The 16,150-nt window shown below is 37.6% G+C and overlaps 1 protein-coding gene across 8 annotated transcripts in view; it reads left to right on the top strand.

Annotated features, from left to right (window-relative positions):
* The window catches only part of RGS7 (regulator of G protein signaling 7), a 588,042-nt gene that overhangs the window by 308,312 nt on the left and 263,580 nt on the right, over nt 1-16,150 (top strand). For all 8 annotated transcript variants that reach the window (XM_068541654.1, XM_068541659.1, XM_068541653.1 and 5 more), the window contains one exon: nt 414-510. In XM_068541654.1, the coding sequence (XP_068397755.1) occupies nt 414-510 (97 nt within the window). The remainder of the gene's footprint in view (nt 1-413; nt 511-16,150) is intronic.

The raw sequence follows: 16,150 nt of genomic DNA, 5'->3' as shown, positions 1-16,150 counted from the left end.
CAAATCATATAAACTCTCTTATTTGAAGAGGAAATCCAAACTGATGCTTTTAAGTCTTGTATTTTCTTTTGCACTGACTTCAGTAGAGATAGCATTAAGGAAGTGTGGATCTTGTTATCACAATGTTTTCTGATCATTTATAACCAAAGAATGTGAAACCAGGAGAGAGGCAATATTCCAAGCACAAAATTCTTCTTAAGCTTAATGGACTCTGAAATAGCCACCTTTCTTTCTGTTTTCTCAATCATCTTTTAACCAAACTGAAAATATTAATGTGACAAAGTATAGAAAGACACGAATATGGCATTATTCTTAGTTAGACAAAACAGGTATACAAAATTCTTATGAGGACTGGTTTTTCTCAAAAAGTTCAACTTTTAAAACGTTTTAATTATTTTATTATTGTTATTTAGATGGAAGACGTCATAGCACGCATGCAAGATGAAAAAAATGGAATTCCTATTCGTACCGTCAAAAGCTTTCTTTCCAAGATACCTAGTGTCTTCTCTGGTAAGTTTGCATTCAGTGTAACACTATTTTCTCCAGCACTTTTCATATAACTATTTAAAATCTATTCTAGCCATTTACTATTGATGCTCTCTCTAACTCATTATTCAATAATTACTTATAAAAATTCATGTCATGTTCAATATCATGTTGGATACTTGATAGTAAAACAAATCAAAACAGCAAAAAAAAAAAAAAAAAAAACATGACCTTACCCAAAATTAGTTGCAAAGACATAATGAACAAACGTGAAATAACAGAAAAAAAAGGAAACTATGAAAATATAGATGTATGAAACAGTGTGATGTAGATTATATACAAAAGTTAGGAAGGTGACAAAAATCAATGAAGAGGCAAGAAAGGGTTCCTGAAGAGCAGTGATAAGCTGAGTTTGAAAAATGAGGAATTATATCAACCTCAAGACCACTACCTCAACCAATTCTACATGCAGAACTGGGAGTGACCAAACTGCTGAGAACAGGTTGGATAGACGGGAACGAATAGAGTTGGGTCAAGTAAGGAGGGTCTAGGGTCTTTGAAAGCCAACCAAAGAATCTAATTCTGATATAACAGAAAATATGGAGACACCTGCAATTTTTGCAGAGAATGTTATGATGAAAGTGCTTGGGGTGAATTGGTATTCAGTAAGGGTCCTTGTCACTGTGATAGGTATAAAGCTCTTGTAGGAATAGTTTGAATGCTAAGGATCTGATAGCCAGGGAGTGGAGGAATAGAGAGGAAAAAGCATGAGGATTTGGTGAATAACTAGGTATGTAGGATATAAGATGACATGACCCAATGGTTTTTGTTTTTTAATTGGGTGATTGTGAGATATAGGAATTATTATTAGAAATAGGGAAACCCCACAGATTTGGTTGAAAGTGACTAGAGAAGCCCTAGAGAAAATGGATAATAATAAGTTAGAAATATGTGCTCTGGCTCCAGGAGACAGTGAATGGCCAAGCTCTGGGGACTCGGGTGTGCTCTGTCCTTGGATGGCACGACTTAGAGAAGAGACAGACCAGAAAGACCAAAGCCTTAGCAGCCAGTAAGGAGAGTAAGGAGGCTGGTGCTGAGCATGTGGAGGGGAGGGTGCTTGATGGAATTCATGAACAAGAGTTGTGTGATGCTTTCTTGTGAACAAGGATCAAAAGAAGACCAATGATCAGGAATCCTTCAGCCTTGGTACGATGGTAATAATTAGGACCAGAACACAAATAAGTAGGCCCAGATGTTGATGTTTAATAGCTGCATTGCTCTCAGATGAAAGAGAGAAAGCAATGGAGCAGGCAAGAGCTGCAGTAGCATGACATTTTGCTCTAATAAAACGTATTCTCTTTTTCCTGTTACTGCCTTTCAGTCCCACTTTGTTCCAGTTTCTTGTTCTTCCTTGATGATGCCCTATATTTTCCCATACTCTTCCTTCCTCACTATTCTACTTCCAGACTTCGAGGTCATTCTGACCATTAAATTCTGTCCATTCTTCAGCAGCTAGCTCAGAGACCTCTTTGAAGAAAACTATCCTGAGTTTTGTTCTCTGTTCTCTCAAAAGACTTGTTATTGTTGTTTTGCCTCCCTGTTAGTAGTTGTTATGCCCCACCTTGCCTTATAGTTATTTTTTTATATGTCCTATATCCTCGAGTAAGTATTAAGCTCCTTGCCGTCAATAACTCAGAGAGTTAACTTTACCTCTAAACACAAGTATGAAAACTACTCATATTTTGTCAACCAATGAAAAAGAGAACTTATCTCTTTAAAATACTTCAATACTGGGGTTGTAAACTGAAATGCATTCACAATCCAGACAAATAAATTCACTAAGTTGCCCATCTGAACTGGGAGCTGTGGTCAATTAAATAGTGCATAGCCCATCCAGAGGCATTTTAATTCAGGAATTTAATGGCTGAACGCAAAAGGATTGCCCATCAGTTTAAGCTGAGCTTCAAGTTAGAGTTACCTGCTCTAATGGTAAATCTAAAATTTTGGTTGAGTTCTTCAAGTAATAATGCCTCATACAATTCCAATACAATTCCAATATAGCATTGTATTGGAAGAACTCTTGATTGACAATATTAAGGTCTTAATTAAAAAGTAAGAATGAGATTGAACCATGAAGTGCCTGATATTATTTTAATGTTCATTAACATAAACGAACAATGTTAACTGTGAAATAAAGAGAATATCAATGACATTTTTCATATTACTGTAATTAGTTTCTAATTATCATTCAGTGTTTCCTAGAAACTTTTAGGAGCTCTCTGCCTCACAGGTTCAATTAGATGCTTTGCTGTGGATTTAATTTGTATGTCTAGTATTTTACCAACCTCTTTGTATTAATATCCCCAAATTATAATGGTCTGAATCTCCATCTACTTTACTAGCAGTTTTTGGTCTTTTTTAGTAATTTTCTTCTCCTGCTATTTCTTATGGTGATTTGGGATTAATCCCTGTGTTCTTTTGTGGCCTGACTTGCTACCCACTGCTTACTTTCCTGCCTCTTTGTGCTTCTTCTTTCTCTTTTTCATGTTCTACTTCAGAGCTGCTAATGAAACAAGGGATCTACTAACTTTAGGCCCTTACTTCAATCAGAAACCAACTGTGATGAGTGATGTAATGTGTGAGAGGAAGGTAGTGTGATTGTTGGGGAAAGGAGTCTATTTTGTCATGGACCATTCCATAAGGGAAAAACTGTCTCAAATACTGTTAACCTAGCTCTTTCAGGTTACCCATTTATGCTCCCTAAAGCCTTGATGAACAAAGCATGGTCCATGAACCAATAGTATCAGAATCACCTGGGAATTTATTAGAAATACAGTATCTGGGCCCACTCCAGACCTACTAAATCCAAATCACAATTTTAACTCTAAAGTTTAAGAGGTACTGCCTTAAGTAGGGCAGCAGGGCCAGACTGGGTTCCAGGCCAGCACTTGTTCTTTACTGGGTGCAGTGGCCAACCTGTTTGTGCAGAGCTTTCTGTTTCCCTTCAAGGGCCCTGATTATTTTTTCTGCAGTCTGGCCTCAATCAAGCCCACCCCAGTTTGTCTAATGGTTTTTTCTTGTTTTGGTTTTGTTTTGATTCATTTGTTTCGCTTGTGGGAGGGAGAAGGGACTATAAAGAAGAATCTAGTTCCTTCTAGTTCCTTTACTCCAAGCCAAGAGCCTCCTCAACCTCTAAGATTGAGGGATGTTAACAGTTAATGTGGAGGGATGGAAACTATCCAGCTCTACCAGGCAGCACCCATATATAATACACATGTCATGGTGGCCAAGTAATGTTCACATCTACCTCAGGTGAAAACAGCTGTATTGAGAACATGATGATGCAATTCCATCCTCTCACAACATCTGAGATCCAAACCCAGAATCATGGCTATTACATAGATAATATAACTAACAGTGGTTTGGGCTTTGGAGATTTTTTGTTTGTTTATTTTTCCCCACCTCCTGATAAATGCTTTCCTCCAGCTAAACATCCAAGACTTCTCTAATTATTTTGGTTTTGGAGTTGTCAATTTCAGCCTCCTGGTTTCCATGGTCCCAACAAAGGATGAAAAATCTTTGGATGAACACTCCATGTTGATCCCTTGAACTATGGGATAGGAGATGTCCTTGGGTAGGACAATGTCCAATCACAACATTGTTTTTCCCCAGAATTGCCTTCTCAACTTGTGAGATAGCTTAGGCAGTTCCATTGGTGTTATATGACTGGACCCCCTCAAGTTCAAGAAATGAAATCAGTGGTGGGCATTTGAATGTTTTCATATTCTGGACATTCAGTATTTCACTTATTCTAGATCATGGTGAAATAAGCCTTTACCCATTGTATGAGTTTAATTTTCTTCAGTGGATTGATTGACTGGGAAGTTACTGTGTTTCCAGATAAGCCACAGCAGGAAATAAAACTGAACGCTCTTCTCAGTTCTTTACAAATGGTGTAGGTTTTCATTAAAATGGTCAGAAATAAATTGGGGGTTGTAAGTCAGCCATTCCTGCATTTCATATATTTCTGTCTTTTGTCTTAATAGCTTGAGGACGTTCTCCATCACGAGCACATCGATACTGAAGGAGTTGCATCTTTTTGTTACTGTTCTTTTGCAACTTATTTCCATTCTTCATCTGAATTGATCACCTTTAAAATGCTCTCATAAAAATGGCTTGCCACCAATTGGCAAGAGCAAAATTTATAGTCAGAAGAGTTACTTAATAGTCCTTATGATGTGTGGATTTGGCTAGCCTCAAGTCTTTTTTTCTGACTACTTTATTGAGGTATGATTAAAATAAAAACCTATATACATTTAATGTATTCAACTTGACGAGTTTGGAGATAAGTATAAACAGGTGAAACCATCACCACTATCCATGCCATAAGCATATCCATCATCCCGTAAAATTTGCTTCTGCCTTAATTAATTAATTTTGGGTAAGAACATTTAACATAAGAGCTACCATTTTAGCAAATTTTAAAGTATGCAATACAGTTTGTTAACTATAGGCACTATGCTGTACAGGGGGTCTCTATAACTTTTACATCTTGTGTAACTGAAAGTTGTACCCTTTGACTAATATGTCCCCACTTCCCCATCTCCCAGCCCTTGGCAACCACTATTCTACTCCCTGCTTTTATGAGTTTGACTGTTTTATATTCCTGATATATATGGTGTCATGCAGTATTTGTCCTTCTGTGTCTGCCTTATTTTAGTTGGCATAATGGCCTCCAGATTCACCCATGTTGTCACAAAAGGCAGGATTTCCTTCTTTTTTAAGGCTAAATAGTACTCTATTGAGACTTTAGCCTCAAGTCCTGGGCTCAAGAAAGCATCTTTAATTCTCTAGAATCCACTCAGGCCATTTTCTCCCTCTGTGTTCTATTCTTACTCTCAGCAAGTTTGATAACAAAGGAAGCCCTAACCAGTAACATGCTGAGCTACTCCAGTTACATAGAAAAAGGAATTATTATATTTCATATTACTGGATAAGGAATCATTATTCATATTTTATTATTATTTTGGTCCTCTAACAGGGTATACAGTTCTCTGTGATGCCTTGTTCTTTTCAGGCATGTAAATGAAACTGAGCAGTATGTATGAGCTTAAAAATTAAGTTGCTTTCAAATGAAATAATTTGAATATGTCCTGCCTCTTATCTTTTATTCTTCCAAAGGTTGTATGAATGTTTATTAGTGTCATGGAGAAATGATCTGTATAGGCTTAAACTTATCTTGTGGGTGGCTGCACGGGTAAGAAAGAAAAGGAGAAACCTTGGTGATATGGACTGGCTGAATACAAGTTTAATAAGTACATATTTTGCATCTAAAAGTTTTTGAGAACCGCTTTCAGTGTGCCTTATGACTTAAACCTGATTACATATGGAGTTAACTGAAGGACAATAAAAATAGAAATAAATATTATGGAATATTTTTCTGTGAAAACTATAAAACTGTCTAAGTAATTCTAAGATACTTCTAAGAGTCTAAGATGCTCTTTTCTGAAACTGACATCTTACTGTGAAATATTTTTCATCTGTCATTGGAATGGTAGCATGGGTTCTACAGAAATTCAGAGAGAAATAGATTGCTTTTAAAACAATTGTAAAATATTTTGGCATGAATCATGCTTGTAATATTTTGCTTTTATAATATCCCATTGGTAATTCAAGAATCCAAAGAGGAAATTTATAAGCTATAAATAAGAAAGAAAAAATGTCTAAAAATTTTGGCAGTTCTTAAAGTTCAATTCTGAAAAATTAAATTCTTAGAGAAAACCAAAAATGTTAACTAGATTTGCAAGAAACATAAACATTTGCAAAAAGCCAGTCCTTTCTTTGTCATCTTCTTGACATACCTCTCTGACAAAGTCACAAAACAACTGGCACATGGTAACTACACAATCAGCCAAACTGAGGAACAGAGGGGAAGCTGAACTGTCACATAATCAAACAAGTATTTAAATTATCTTTGCTGTGAAAGATTCCTCACCCCATCTTGGTTGTCACTTTTATTGTAAAATAGCACCATGAAGTGATTAGAAATAGTAAAGAATTCTAATCTCAGCTACTTGGACTCTCTGGCGTTTGTTCTAGATAATTCTTTTTCTATAGCTAAATACTACTGGGAAAATGATAAGGTTAGCTATGTATTGGGCTTTCACTGTATTTGTAGATAAATGACTTATTTTATTTTATTTATTTATTGGCTGTGTTGGGTCTTCGTTTCTGTGTGAGGGCTTTCTCCAGTTGCAGCAAGCGGGGGCCACCCTTCATCGCGGTGCGCGGGCCTCTCACTATCGCGGCCTCTCTTGTTGCAGAGCACAGGCTCCAGACGCGCAGGCTCAGTAATTGTGGTTCACAGGCCTAGTTGCTCCGCGGTATGTGGGATCGTCCCAGACCAGGGCTGGAACCCGTGTCCCCTGCACCGGCAGGCAGACTCTCAACCACTGCGCCACCAGGGAAGCCCCAAATGACTTATTTTAAAATGTGGTTGAATCAATTTGATGTGACCAAGATAAAAAGCAAGCTCTTGTTTTCACCAGAATGTTAGAAGAAATGGTAAAAATTCAGGAATATCTTAATGCTTTGATTTCACCTTTAGCTTTCTTTGTAGCCACGCAAATTAGACCCAGGAACTATTTTTCTCTTTCAGGGTAACTATAGATGGTGGTGCTGTTTCTCTGGAGTGCTTTTTGGACATCGGAATTTGCGATTTTGTATTTTAAGTGAATATTATTGGGATTGGATTGGATTTTGTCCTCCAAATAACTTCATTCCAGAGAGGGAAAGTCTGTTCAAATACATAAATATGTCTACCAAAATTCTACAGATAAGAGTCCTCTCTGACTACCAACTGTGTTGGTTTTCTGGAGTAGTTCTGTTACCTTATCTTTTACTCAGAACATGGCTTCTCCCTATATGTTCTTGCTGGAGCAAAGACTCTTTCCAACACAACTGAATCATTTTATTGTTGTAGGACCAACAGCTGTAAATAAATCTCTGGAGATGGACCTTTTTACTTAAGATTATGAACAGAACTCAAGAGTAAATCATTATCAATAGCCAAAATATGTAATTTACTTGGAAAAAATCATTGTGCCTACAGAATAGCAGATTTCTATTCTTAAGGAGCTCTCTGGAAAAGACTCTAAGAACTATGATGAACTTCTAGTTCTCTCATTCCTACCTAGGAATCTGACAGGGTTCGTAGATAAACACAGGGTGAATGCACAAACATGTAGCCAAGGTTCTATGGAGAAATATTGCGGCTCACTAATATTGTAGCTTATTTTTTGGACTTGGGGAAAAAGGGCAATTGATGTACTTTTTTTAGAATTTCCAAAAACCACTACTACATTTTTACAAAGAAGAACTGTACGTGGCAGTGTTGAGAGTATTTTGGCTTGGTTAAGGAGCAATATATTGATAAAAGGCAGAAAACAGAGTACGGTCATAAACAAACAACTGTCTATAAGTCTGGGGAATCCCAACTGGTATTGAATTTTATCTTAGAATTTAAATATTATCCTTAGGCATCTGGACTCTTCAGATTTACAGATGATGCCAAATTGTTCCAAAAAGTAAAAACCCAAACGATGAAAGAAAAAAAAAATCAAAGATGAGAACACCAGGATATGTGAAGAACTTTCTGGGAAGTTATAGAGAGAGAAAATTTAGCCAAATAGAAAATAATACAAAGTCAAGTCTGGGGCAGGTTCAGCACTAATATTTAAGACCCATAGAAGGAACTAGAGGATCACCAATGGCCTAGTCCCTAAAGTTGCTGCTCCGTTGTGCTCCTGTGATCAACAAGACCCCACTGAGGTCTTGAAGAAGGTGTTGAGTATAACATAGGAGGAAATTGGACAGAAATAGGAAACTACCCTACCCATATTTAGAACCATATGAATATGAGCTCCTCAGAATTAGAGCTGTTTCATGCCATTTTTTAATCTAACCTCAAGGCAGATTTAACAGTTTGAAAAAATTTGATTGAAAATTTGATTGATTGCAAAGGAAGCCTAGGTAATGAAAAGTAGAAGTTGTTACTGGTCACGTGTTAAAAATATAAACGGTTCGAAAGGGTTAGATAAATGTAGATAATGCATGCACAAGAGATGAACAAGAAAAAGTGGGATACTTGGGGTTTATTCTTATTTTTTGGTGTTGATGTTACTGGGAAATTCAATATATCTGTGTGTGACACACAGGAAATTAGCAATAAATGGAAAAATTACTGTAGTTAATACCAATAATATTATTACTTTTATTACCACCTTCAGAGGCCTGGATTAGGCCCAGATTTATACATTCTCTTTCCTCCTAGATAGTTAATCTTTTGCAAGACCAGGGGTAATTACCTGTGTTGGAGGCTTTGTAGCATCTGGCACAAGGTTTTTTTAGTATCTCCTTAAAAGGTATTTGTTGAATACCTATTACATTCATTAATTGATGATCATTTCCCACATTCTCAAGGTGCCTTATAGATTTTAACACTCTTTAATGTGTCCTATCTTTTATTCCTCACAAGTAACTAAACATATGAAATTGAAATCTTCTAGGGAGATGAATGCATGTTAATTGCTCTTTTCATATAATATCATTGGAACTTAAGATCATTACACATTGATATTGATTTTTTTCCTTAAATAAATCACATTTTGACTTTCTTAACTAATTTCTTTATTATCATAATGTCAATACCCAGCTAATTGTGTCATCTGGACTCTTAGTGAATGAATAAAATAGTGATAGTCAGAGGCAATCTTGCAAATTTGTTTTGGGAGATTTAAATGATGCAGACATATTAACTTTTCATATTTTAGTTACCTACTCTGAAAATTTTCACAAATGTTGACTTTTCTTTAAAGCAACAGACCTGAAAAGCTTAATTCTGTCCATTGGTGAGTTTTTTTCTAAAATCATAGAAATGATAGGTTGCTAAAGAAAAGCCTATCAAAGTGGAGCTTTACTTCTTTAAATTAATGCATTAACATTGCTTTCTTTTGGGAGGAGATCAAAATTGACTGTAGAGATAGACGTTTATTTGGGATGATACTAAAGCCTTCATTATCTCCAAGAATGAATAAATCTTGATGACTGAATTGCTGGTCTGGATGTGTTTTGTGAAATGATGAATCAGTGAACAATGTTCGAGGTACACCGTTTTGCTCTGCCTTTTTATCCTGATGATACCATCTGGGCTTCTCTTCATTTCCCTCTCTCTCTGAACATACTTTGAAGGGCTTCCATTTTTCACCTCCTAGAAATTCTAGGATAGGGAACTGTCCTGTCCTTACCCTCATCCTATCCTATTGGCATCCCCAAGCCAGCCTGTATTAATCATTCCTTTCTTTGGGTTTTTCTAGCACTGTGTTCGTCTTCATGGAGTTTATTTTACCTAACATTTTGTCCACAGTGAGCATGTGCTGTGATTCTTACTAGTGACTGTAAGCACCTGGAGAACAACAATAATTTCTCATTTCAATTTGAATCCTCTGTAGATTCAGTGTCTGGCAGATAGTAGATACTCAGCAAATGTAATGACTTCTCATAGGACAGCTGATGTCCCAGGCATTCAGGTACATCCACAACAAATTCCACTTTCGATTCATTGGCAGTGGAAAGAACACTCAGTGTAATTATTTGCTCTGTTGGCATCCAGCGCTGTATGATACTTTTATCTCAGCAAGGAGCACTAGAAAGATGGCATCTCTGCTTTGCTGTCATTTACTAGCTTAGATGGGTTTCAGGATGGAGACTCAGCATGGATTCCAGAGTCCAAAACACTCTCAATTTAAATTTTATTTGGTTTAAAGTGAATGTTTACAGCATCAGACATTCCCATATTTAAATGTAAATATTCTTCAACCCTGTCTAGAATAGTGCAAAAAGTATATATATTCTGGTAGTAAAGAGACCTGGATTTTAGTCCTATATCTCATGTTGCAAAGGAGAACATTATGTGTTAAGTGACAGCTCCAGCTCCAATGCTTATAAGAATATGAATGTTTTGGTCATAACCACTATCATAGGAACGACCGGCATTTATTGAGTGCTTACAATATACTTGATATTCAGTAAATATTTACTTTTTAGATGTATTCTTTTATATATTATTGTCCTTACAAAGATAAGTAAAGTTCAGAGAAGTTAAATAACTTGGCTAAGGAGAGACTGTTAGAAAGGTTCTAGGTATTTTCATCATAAACACCTTTGCCACAAGTAGTTTCACAGCACAAGTAACTGTCTGTAAAGGCATTTTGCTATAAAAGACAAAAATACAGTTATTTTTTAAAACTGTTGATTGACAGTTTTGTTTTGATTACAGTAGAAAATGATAAAATACCAGTTTCTGCAAATCCTTTGGTGAGCAGTCATCCCTCCCACCTGTCAGAATCAGAAGTTTTCCGAGTTAAGCAAATATAAGAGGCGGCTAGTGATTCCCAACAGCTTTTGAAGGCATTAATGATCGATTCTTTAGCTAATTTAGTTACAACGGCTTGTTCTCTCTTGCTTTCTTTTCCAGATTTATGACATCATACTAGAAGTTGGAGGCAAAAGGAGAATCAAGCTCCTCCTATCCTCCTGGCCCCCAAATGGTTACATGATTCCTGATAAGTTTCTTGAAAACGTTGAAAATTTTAACAGAATATGGCTTAGATTAGCTCACCAAAGGATTTGCAAAAACTGATATGTTATCATTTTCTAGTGTGATGTCAACCATATATTTTATCTTTTACAGCAAATTGGCCTCACGGCCAGTTAGTTGTAGGCGAAACTGCTTGCAGGGAAGGTATTTATAGGAACACAGTGGACACATGTTAGGTAAACTGTAGAGCTGACATTTAAATCTAGGATAATCTAGTGTGTGTGTGTGTGTGTGTGTGTGTGTGTGTGTGTGTGTACATATATACAAATTATGATAATACATTATCATATAGTGTGATAAATATTATAATATATATATATATATCTCATAATCTGATCCCATTAAATAATTTGAATCCTTCCTGTTTCATTCTGCATTCAGCTTGGAAATGCCCTTTTCTCTTTTACAAAGAAATCAGTCAAGTAAGAGACTTCTCAGGGTAAGGTGACATGGGTAATAATCAAGGGGCTTTTCTTTTGAGACGTGATTACTTTACAAGCATCAGTCAATTCACCATAGTACTCGGGTATCTTATCCAGTGAAAAAGTGCCATGTTTATTTAGGAGATATGCACAGTCAGTGAAGGAGAAGAAAACAACATGCTGAGAACGTGTAGTGGAAAGAAACAGAACAAAGCAGAGCAAAAACAAACAGAACAATAGCTGGAGGGCTAAACAAGGGACCATGCTTATGTAAACTTCCCTGGGGACTCATCACTGCACCAAACGCACTGGACCCTTTTCCCTTCCTTCCTTTCCACTGACTCTGAGCAGCTGACACAGGAACAAACCATGAATGTTCCCAGAACTGGGGCACATCCAGAATTCCACAGCACTATGTCCATCACTTTTATCCAAATACCAGGACTGTCACATTACATAATTTTCACATTTGTTCTTATTTTTGATGACCACAGAACAGACTTGTGTCCCAGTTAGCCATTTTGTCCCTTTCATTTATTCTTTGGGTCAGATTTCTACTAACTCATGTCATTTGCGTAACTGCTCGGATCTGTTTCCAGGGAAACGATTTTACTTTCCATGTAAATATAAGATATTTGTCCTAACTCCCCTCTGTCACATTTTGTTACAAAGAGACATTTTGGGTAGTTGTTTATTCTTAAATTTCTCTTTGAAACACTTTCTTGTGGAAATCGTGTACAAAATTACTTATCCCTTTTGCTATATGCAGGACTCTGTTGAGAAAGGAGAAGGTTGACTTAAGAGGGTTTGTTTGGAGCAGGGAGAGTCAGAAAAGTTATGAGATTAGACTTTTAGGTTTGTCTCTAGCCTGTGATGTGGAATTAATTTAGAGTGTGATTTCTGTCGTTAGCTGGAGATTTGGGGAATTATTTACACAAGGTCAAATTTCACATGTGAACAAAATGACAATTTAGGAAACCACACCCTTTCTTTTGCAGTACTGGAGTTCTTCACTGAGCAAAATTTCCCCCAGTTTTTATTGCAGAGTGCTGAGTTTTCCGTGTCTGTGGGGGTTCCTGGTGGAAGGAAGCCATCAGGAGGTCTGGGGATTGGTCAGGGAAAGCTCATCAGTTAAGGGGAGAGGGATATGGAGGCAAATGAAGAACATTGTGGAAGAGGCTCAGTCTGAGAAACATGACACTAGAATCAAATAGCATCATCTTTTCCACACATCATGGCAGATATGGATCACCCTCTGTGGGGTCCTCCAGGTGGGCTGCTCAGTGTAACCTTAGGATGGCTTTGAGTGTTAAGCCATTGCAAGTTGATACCTGAAAACTGCCAATTTCAAATGATTTTGGAGCAGAGTTTGATGATGGATGCATCATTCCAAGAGTCAATCTAGAAGATACAATCAACGGAGTTGCACTGATGATTTAAAATGTTTGGAAAGCAAAGCCTGCTGTAAACTTCATGTGAAAAATCATTGGTCACTTGGTCATTCTCACCCCACAAATAGTGGTATCTTAAGGTGACAGACTAATTTGGTAGTTCTTTTCAGAAGGACAGTTTTCGGGACCCATACATCTTCATGAGATCATGTGCTTTTTAGTGATCTTTCTTCCTCAGAACAAATTTCATGTTAGAAATCTTCCAGGGCCCATCTGTGGAAGATACTGAGAATATAGAGGACTGGATTGCCTGGGAAGACCCGCTTTCTCTCTTTCTCTCCCTTATCAAAGACATGTTAATAAAGGGTTAATGAGTTCTGCGTAGAAAATCTTTGGTTTTTAAAGCTTTTTGCTACCTGACCTCTTTTAATATTTGACTTTTTCCCCCTTCTCTTTTTTGGCAGCCTTCACATGTACAAATCTCACTGAAGTCGTTCCAGGCTGAAAGCATTTATGATCAAAATACCAGAAAGCTAAAAATAAGTATTCTACCCTTTCTCTAGAGGTTACTGAATATTTCTGTTAACCTTTCTGGTCAGGTGGCAAGAGATGGATTTTAATGGTTGCTGGGGGCAAATGTGGTGGAAGATCATTAAATAATTCAAGATAACTGCACTCAAAACCGCCCTTCAGTGCCAAGCAGTCTGGCTTGTTTCACAACTTAAATAGTTTTGGAAAATGGTGATACAGCCAAAACTCCAAGACCAGTATTAGATTACACCAATTTGTAGCTGTTGTATTTGATGGCTTCAAAGCCATCCTCCCTTTTCCTGGCATTATGTCCTTGGATTTCCTTTGGGTAACTATGTCATTCCACTCACAGTCCAAGTGTTTTTTTATTTTTAAACAACCACCGGAAGTCTTTTTAAATTTTTATTATTTATTTATTTATTATTTTATTTTTTTCGGCTGTGTTGGGTCTTCGTTTCTGTGCGAGGGCTTTCTCTAGTTGCGGTGAGCGGGGGCCCCTCTTCATCGCGGTGCGCGGGCCTCTCACTATCGCGGCCTCTCTTGTTGCGGAGCGCAGGCTCCAGACGCGCGGGCCCAGTAGTTGTGGCTCACGGGCCCGGTTGCTCCGCGGCATGTGGGATCTTCCCAGACCAGGGCTCGAACCCGTGTCCTCTGCGTTGGCAGGCAGACTCTCAACCACTGTGCCACCAGGGAAGCCCCCCAATCCAAGTGGTTTGAGTGGGGACACCCAATCTCTGGATCAAGGCGAGGGGAAGGTATGTGACTCAGCCTTGGCAAATCAGATAATCATGGTCGGTACTTTTGCTGGAACAGTTGAGGAAAGAGACCCTTTCTTTCTGCATGTTGTTAAGCTAGTAGGTGTAAACCTAAGGTAAAATTTGTCTGAAAGTGAAACCAGTACAGAGGAGAGCAGAGCCATAGATTAGAATGAAATTTGGTCTTGAGAACAACTTTTGAGCGCCTGTATCCGGCTGTACTTGAAGCTTTTCAGCTACTGAGCCAATAAATTTCCGTTTTACTTAAGTTAGCTTAACCTTGTCTTCTGGTAATGAGTTCTGAATTATACATTCCTCTTAATTATCTTCAATCATTTTTTCCCAAGGGATTCTTTGCATCTGACACCAAACTTGGTTATTTTGATTTTTTTTGGGGGGGGGTGTAATTTTAAAGTTGCATGTTTTTATTTCTTTGAGTTGCAAAACTAAAATAATGCATCATTTTTCCTGCTTAAAGATAAAGCAGTCTAAGACACAAAGACAGTTAATTTTTGTCTACGTTTATCACTGAGGTCTATGGCCTAGACTTGACTTGCCACAGTTACAGAGATTCAAAGAAAGAAGATGGCATTTATAAATGATGTTAAAGGATGAATTAATTTTACCAGGTATTGCCCATTAACTTCTTAATTATATTACTATAATCAAGTTTATGTGGCTTTTTCTTCCTCCTAGATGCTTAACACTAGAAAGAAGCCTGGTAATGCATACTCTTGTTCCCACTGCAATTTTTCAGACTCACCCCTTTCTGAGGGAGTATTACCACAATATGGACCACAAGAAGTAAAAGCTGTGTTTTATTTACTCTCAGATCATGTGTCAATGGTCCTGGTATGGAGTACATGACCAGAAAACATTTGCTGAACCAACTAGTTTATCTAACTTTGTAGTCCAAGTGTATATTAATTCTACATAGTCACCTCTTCAGTAATGTTTTCTCATTGAGTATCTTCTACAGTCAGATTTTGTGAAATACATTGATGATACAAAAATGAGAAGGCATATTCCACCCAACTGGACTGGGAGTTTTTCATCAACATGGAAGAATGACCAACAGAGTTTATCTCCTATTCTTCTCCAGACCCACAGAAGTGACAATAAAGGACTGTTTGAAAGGTATTAACCCACAGGGACAATGAGAGAATGAAGCAATGGATGAAAGATGCAATTTTTTTTTTTTTTTGAATAAGGAAAGTGATGGAGGAGAAGTAAGGGTTCACACTTAGGAGAATGGACAGAACTATATAACCCAACTTCCAACCCAGTGAGAAACGAGCCAGTTTGCCCCACAGAACTCAGTTCTGTGAAAGACTTAGTTGAGAAACAAGGCTGGAAAGAGATTTATTGAAACAATAGATCTAGAGCCGCTGGATCCTCAGGACCCTCCCCCACTCCATGCAACCTTCCAGAAAAGTCACAGAGTTTTATTTTCTGGAAATATTGTGCAGCTCCTAATTTGAGAATCCCAAATGCAGTCGGGAGGGCTGGGGTGGAAAAGGTAAATAAGTGAAAATCTGAATTACTGACTGTTCTTCTTTCCCCAGTCTGCCTGCAGTCTGCCTGCAGGGTGCCAACATACTGCCTAGCTGGGAGCTTAGGGAATTCCCCTCTGGAGAAAGTCACTGGCCCCAGAGAATGGCCATCATGTACTGACATTTGTTTCCATCCTAAATTTCTTTTGAAGTATAAAGGAATGATATTATACAGGAAGACAGGTGCAAACATACACACACCTGGAGAAAGGCGTTGATTCAGCTTCAGTAATTCAGCAAATATTTCTTCAAGTTGACAACAGCCAAGGCCCTGTGCAATCAAGGGTATCAGTAGGTAAGAGAGTTGCCAAGACTGGCTAGGGAGAGGGGTATACTCTTTCTGAATTTAGAGAGC

The sequence above is a fragment of the Eschrichtius robustus genome, chromosome 3 (assembly GCF_028021215.1).
Source record: "Eschrichtius robustus isolate mEscRob2 chromosome 3, mEscRob2.pri, whole genome shotgun sequence".
Classification (NCBI taxonomy): Eukaryota; Metazoa; Chordata; class Mammalia; order Artiodactyla; family Eschrichtiidae; genus Eschrichtius; species Eschrichtius robustus.
The sequence above is the reverse complement of the archived record's forward strand: the minus strand, read 5'-3'. Positions and strand labels throughout refer to the sequence as shown.